This window comes from Tachysurus fulvidraco, chromosome 14, assembly GCF_022655615.1.
Source record: "Tachysurus fulvidraco isolate hzauxx_2018 chromosome 14, HZAU_PFXX_2.0, whole genome shotgun sequence".
NCBI lineage: Eukaryota > Metazoa > Chordata > Actinopteri > Siluriformes > Bagridae > Tachysurus > Tachysurus fulvidraco.
The window spans coordinates 3,154,310-3,160,394 of NC_062531.1; the positions used below are offsets into that span (position 1 = coordinate 3,154,310).

Here is a 6,085-nt window from a genome sequence, read left to right on the forward strand (position 1 = left end):
CACGCTGTTGTACCAAAGCCTCGGATTCGTTAAAATATCTAAATAATCCTAGTAGCTTCATCCAGGAAAGGTCAGGAGCCAGTGGGCATCCATGCAAACCTGTTACTCCATTAAAACCTCCTAATCACTACAGCAATACGCTCACAGCTCAGAGGAAACACCTCAAAGGAGCTGTGTTTATGCTCAATATCCAATGACGTCTCAAACGTACCGTCTGAATAATGAGACCTGAAGCAGTCACATTCCAGGCCAGTGGGGAAAAAAAAGTAAAAAGAATAAAAAAAAGTAAAAAGAATAAAGAAAAGTAAAAACAATAACCAAACTTAACTAAACTAAACTAAACTAAAGCCCAGGCAGAACACGAGAGAGACGTCAGTGTTATTTAAACAGCGCTTTCCTGGAAATGAGTGAAATCTCCTGTATTAAGTCATTTCTGAGGTCAACTTTCAGGACAAAGTGAGGGAAAGAAACAAAAACAAGCCAGCTGGGCAAATTAAAACTTGGATTTCTTTTCCATCGACATAACTCGTAACTCTCAACATCCAAGTCGTGCACTTTGGACAACTGGAATCGGAACAAACATTCAACAGAGACGATCACAACTTTAAAACGAAACCCCACAGCAAGAATGTACAAAATAAATATGGGGGTTTTTTTTCATTTAAAATATTTGCAAATATAATGTTCTGTGTCGCTTTCCAGCTGCCAAAATCTTTAAAACAGATTCATGTGAGAATTGTTACTACAGAAGAAGATTTCAGATTATAAGCAACACAAATCGAGATATTTGAACTTGAAATTTTCTAAATTCGCAATGTGGAAAAAAAAAAAGTTTTTCCGCTAACAGCGCTTAAACGCAAGCAGAACAACCTGGGTGAATAAATCCGAGAGGTTTTTTCAAAATTTTGCAAGGATCCCACATGTATTTTTCTGTTAATCCTGAATGACAAGTTTAGAACAATATGCAGAAAAAATACAAATACAAATGTTAAGCAAATCTTCAGCAACGCATCACCTGAACTCAATATCAACAAAAATATTCTCAAACATTTTGCAAAAAATTTAAATTTCCAGAACGCTCCAGAGCCAAGTTTGCATGTCACAACTTTGTGCATTTTATTTTTATCCTGTTATGACTACCTTAGTGTTAAGTACCCTGTCAGCTTAGAGTAGAAGTTTGAGAAGGAGTTAAAAAGCAGCACTAAAAACATCATGAAGGATTAAAAAATAAATAATAATATTTAAAATAAATAAATAAATAAAAAGTCTGGGTTGCTTTTATGTTTTGTTTTAACTTTGCCCGCCCTTTTCTAAACTTTTATCCCAACATTAATTCACTTCTCCCACAATGCGCATGAGGCCTTTTTTTTTTTTTTTCTTTTACCTGAGTCAGACACAGAGGAGAATACATCATGGTGAGAAAACGGAGAAACGCGAAAAGGAGTGGAGAAAGCGCGATCAGCAGTCACAGTTAATCGTCGTCGTCATCATCATCATCATCTTCTCCTTCTTCTTCATCAGCAGGAGCAGAGCCGGCGCTTCCACCATCGCCGCCGCACTTCTCTCGCGCTCCCGGTGCAAGCAACTCAAGTTTGGAAAGCTCGTGCAGGGACAGAGAGAGAGATAGAACGTACTAGAGCGCGAGAAAGAGGGAGGGAAGGAGGGAGGAAGGGAGGGGAAAAGAAAAAAGCGCGCAGGAGCCGCACACGAGATTTGACCGCCGACTAAAGATCCGAAAACGTGGAGGCTCGGGCGAGCTCATGCACTGTAGGAAACAGGGGAGGAGGACGCCGGAGAGAGAGAGAGAGAGAGAGAGAGAGAGAGAGAGAGAGAGAGAGAGAGAGAGAGAGAATCAAAGAAGAAGAAGAAATGAAAAAGAGGGAGGAATGAAATGACGTTATGAAAATGGCCCATCCCATTAAAAAACGCGCAGAACTTAAAGAAGCAGGAACTCTCTCTCTCTCTCTCTCTCTCTCTCTCTCTCTCTCTCTCTCTCTCTCTCTCTCTCTCTCGGTCTGTCACTCTCTCTTTCTCTCTCTCTCTCTCTCTTGGTCTGTCACTCTCTCTTTATCTATCTATCGCTCTGTTTTTCTGCTTTATGTTCTGCTAAATTTTTTTTCTCAGGTGAAATTTTTTTTGCTCGCTCTCTCTCTCTCTCTCTCGTTCTCTTTCTCTCTCTCTCTCTCTCTATACCTCTAGAGTGGGGCTTACATCTCTGGACTGAACTCCGTATTCTACAGCAGTGGAATCGTCAAACTCACAAGTTCTAACGTCTAAATTCTTCAAAGTTTCTTGTCAACAGAAATGTGTCAGCAATGGAAAAACAAAAAAAGGTCAAATGCAGAACTCAGGCTTCTTCATCTATCCATCTTGGGGAAAGAGCTTCTAGGCCATGGCTAGGGTTCTGCTGCTGAGTCAGTCTGAACGATGATGATGAATAAGATTAACATCATTTAAAAAATGTTAAATGGCAAAAGTGTGTGCATAGTGTAAGCTATAACGTAGTGCTTGCTTTCTTCTGGTGGGACGATCTGAATGATACTTATGGTGCTTTAACTGTGGAAAAATATCAAATATCCATCAGAAGAACCCCTTAAAGGTTGTGTGAAGAACCCCACAACAGGGGAATTTGTTTGCGTTCCACCAGTGAGACAATGATTAACTGTTAAAGGGATGACGGAAATATGTTAGATTCTATGTAGAACCATGCAACAGTGTCATTGGTTTCGGCTGGTGACACAATCAAAAAGATAATGATGATGATGATGATGATGATGATGATGAAGAAGAAGTGTAAAAAAGTTACATGTAAAATACTTGTTCACTTCTCCCTATGGGGGAAACCCTTACAGGTTCTATACAGAATCCCACAACAGAGGAAACCTTTAAAGATACTATGTAGAATCCAGAGAATTTCTCTTAAAGCTAAGAACCTTTAACTATACAAGAACCCTAGCATGACTGTACAGAGTGTTGAAAGTACCTTCAGAAATGTTACTGCAGCGGTTTCTTAAAACTAGTTCCTATAAGAGCTTTAAGTGTGATAGATCCGAGGCGGACATGAGTCGCTGACACGAGTTGAACCTTTTTGTTCAGCTTCAACAACATAACATATTAATCTGTGTGTTTTCCTTCTCTGTTCTATACCATATTATGTTTATTGAGACAGAAAAACATATTTTAAAAAAATAAATAAATAAGGATAAAAATAATAATAAATACATTTTGGGGAAAAAATAAGTTCCCAAATTTGCTCTAGAATGAAAGTGCTCTTATTTAAAGTTCTTTCACACACACATATATATATATATATATATATATATATATATATATATATATATATATATATATATATATATATATATATATATATATATATATATATATATATATAGTTTCAGGTCTATAATAGTATATAACATATGCCTGGAAAAAATGTACACAGCTTTACTAAAAATATATATATATAAATATATTAATTTATATTCCTGTTTCGCTTTTCCCTTCTTCCCCATTAAGGTTTGTTTATTTGTGTGTTCTTTTTAATTCACAAGAAAAGCATGCTTAGATAGCACTCACATAAAGCCATTATTAAAATGAAGGATTTTAATTCCCTTTCTTTATTTCCCTCAAACCAGGGTAATGATCAGAAAATTAGTTTGCCATGCTGTATCGAGAGAGTCATGTCTGTCTCTACACACCATAAATAATAATAAATATATTAATAATAGGCTCGTAAGTCTTTTAGCTACATCTAGATAGAGAAATAAATAAACTTCCTAAATTCTTGGAACATCATAACAGGACCTTTTTTACTTTTACAAAAGTTTCAATTTAAGTTACAGGACTTTTTTTTTTCTTTCAATTTTTTTTTATTTTTAAATATGTTTTAGCCTGGATTAATACAGCATGTGTTAAATTATAAGCAGAGGGGAAGAGGAAGGCACACACACAAACACACACACACACACACACACACACACACACACACACACACACACACACACACACACACACACACACTTACTTCCTGGATAGAAACCGAAAATGTCCTTGCAGAAGCTGATCTAAGACCCTGAGCTAATAAAATAAGAGCTGTTGAAAGTCTGCACCTTGTGCATTATGGTGTTGCAAAAGTATTCAGCACTGAACTCGGTATTTAGAGTAAAAGTGAAGTCAAATTAAAATGCGTGTAAGCAAAAGGGATTGATTGTGTGCCGAAGTGTGACTTGAAGACTTGAACAAAACAATGTAACCGGCTTGTGAGTGAAAGTGTTATTTTATTGACAGAGTGGCCCTGGCATGGCCCTGTGTGTTTCTGCCTTAAACACGCCGTTATTAGGTGCACTTTCAGTTTTATGGACCGTGTGTGTGGGGGGGCTTGTTGTTTATTATCCCGTATCGGCGAACAGGCGTGAAAAAAGTAGCGCAATGCAGCTTCACAGGCGCTGCAGAGCCACACGGAGCTCCGGGGCTCGGGCTGAAATTCCTCCCAGAGACGGAGCGCCTCCGCCGGCCTGCGGCTTCAACTTCACGCCGGTGAGCTCCGGGCTCCGGCCGCGGCCATTTTCCTGCTGAGCATAACGTCGGCTTTGAACTTGAAATTGGCCTTGCGTGTGTGTGTATGTGTGTGTGTGTGTGTGTGTGTGTGTGTGTGTGTATGTGTATGTGTGTGTGTCCCGTTAACACACACACACAGACTATCAGTCCTTTTTTTTCTCACGCTGGCAAATACCTTATAACTTTAAGTACAGGGGGGAGAAAAAGCCCAAGTCTGGGCGTTTGATAGCCCAAACACACGCCTTAACGTTTTCCACTAAGCTGAAGGTTTGGCCCAGGACCAAGAAGGCGAGAAAAAAACTGGAGCAACCGGCACAGAAAGAGAGGAAGCGGCGAGAAACCGAAACGCGTAACGACACTTCTCTCCTTGCGGCGATCTCGGTTTGACTTTATTATTAAGGACACTGGACAAACTCGGGATCATGTGCAGGAAACGAAAGGAACACGGAGAAATAAAAGGGATTGTTTTGACGTACCATTTTCGGAGTGAGAGTGCCAGCCGGACCAGAGGAGGGGAAAAAGTTGTCTCTCGGAGGCTTGTTGGCGGCGCTGCGGCGCGCTGTCACTGCGCGCTCATGTCGTCCGGGGCGGGGGGTGTTTTTATTTCTTTTAATTCGCCTATCTTATTAATCCTCCAAATCCATTTGTCAGAAAGGGTAAAATCCTCAGTCCTCGGACAGCCAGTGGCAAAACACGAATTCGTCCCCGTTGCACAGTGAGGAGGGTTTTGTTTTGATGTTGTTGTTTTTTTTTTTTAGTTTAGAGTAAAATGGAGCGCGTTCGGACTCTCAGCTGCATCTGGGCCGGATTTGTAGCTCTCTTTGCGCGCTGTGTTTTTCACTCTCACACACACATACAAACACGCTCCGATCTCCTGTCTCATAGCTTTTGGTGATCATCACATCACGTCTTCTTCTCTTGACGTCTCTCGTTTATTATTGTTATTTTTACGATCATTATTATTATGGTGATGATTACGACGCAAACGGCGGCGAAACACCAGCAGCAGCAGCAGCAACCGCGTACAGTCGCGGAGAAGGAATTGATGAAACGCGTCGGAGGTGGCGTGTGTGTGTGTGTGTGTGTGTGTGTGTGTGTGTGTGTGTGTGTTTGTGTGGCAGTGTGTGTGTACACAAGGGGGGTCGTGGACTTGCTGTGCTTTATGGCGCAGTTAAAATCAGGTTATTCCAGAATACTGAAGCATAAAATCGTGGATAAATCCAAAAGGACACAAGCAGCTGATTTTAACCCTCAAGCTCCCTCCTCCCCCTGGGATCTGTCATTAGCAATAATTAATGAATCCCACATGCAGGAATTTAATCAAAAGCAGCACTTTCCACGTGTTCCGTGTGTGTGTGTGTGTGTGTGTGTGTGTGTGTGTGTGTGTGTGTGTGTGTGTGTGTGTGTGTGAGAGAGAGAGAGAGAGAGAGAGAGAGAGAGTGTGTGTGTAAGAGAGAGACGGGGGGGGGTTATCCATCCATTCCTACAGCCGTGACAAATTTTAAGTTTATGAAATTACCTTAAC

General features: G+C 40.5%; 1 protein-coding gene across 10 annotated transcripts in view; it reads right to left on the reverse strand.

Annotated features, from left to right (window-relative positions):
- nfic (nuclear factor I/C) overlaps nucleotides 1–5,607 on the reverse strand; it is a 153,783-nt gene extending 148,176 nt beyond the window's left edge. For 4 of the 10 annotated variants that reach the window (XR_007137768.1, XR_007137769.1, XM_047800258.1 and 1 more), the window contains exon 1: nucleotides 1,385–1,830. Coding sequence is in view for 8 of the 10 variants with exons in the window: in XM_047800258.1 (XP_047656214.1) it covers nucleotides 1,385–1,414 (30 nt within the window). In the remaining 2 variants the exon portion in view is untranslated. Of the gene's footprint in view, nucleotides 1–1,384; nucleotides 1,833–5,036 lie in introns of those variants that run through there. The other 6 variants (XM_047800259.1, XM_047800261.1, XM_047800257.1 and 3 more) reach the window with 4 other exon arrangements.
- Nucleotides 5,608–6,085: the final 478 nt, after the last annotated feature.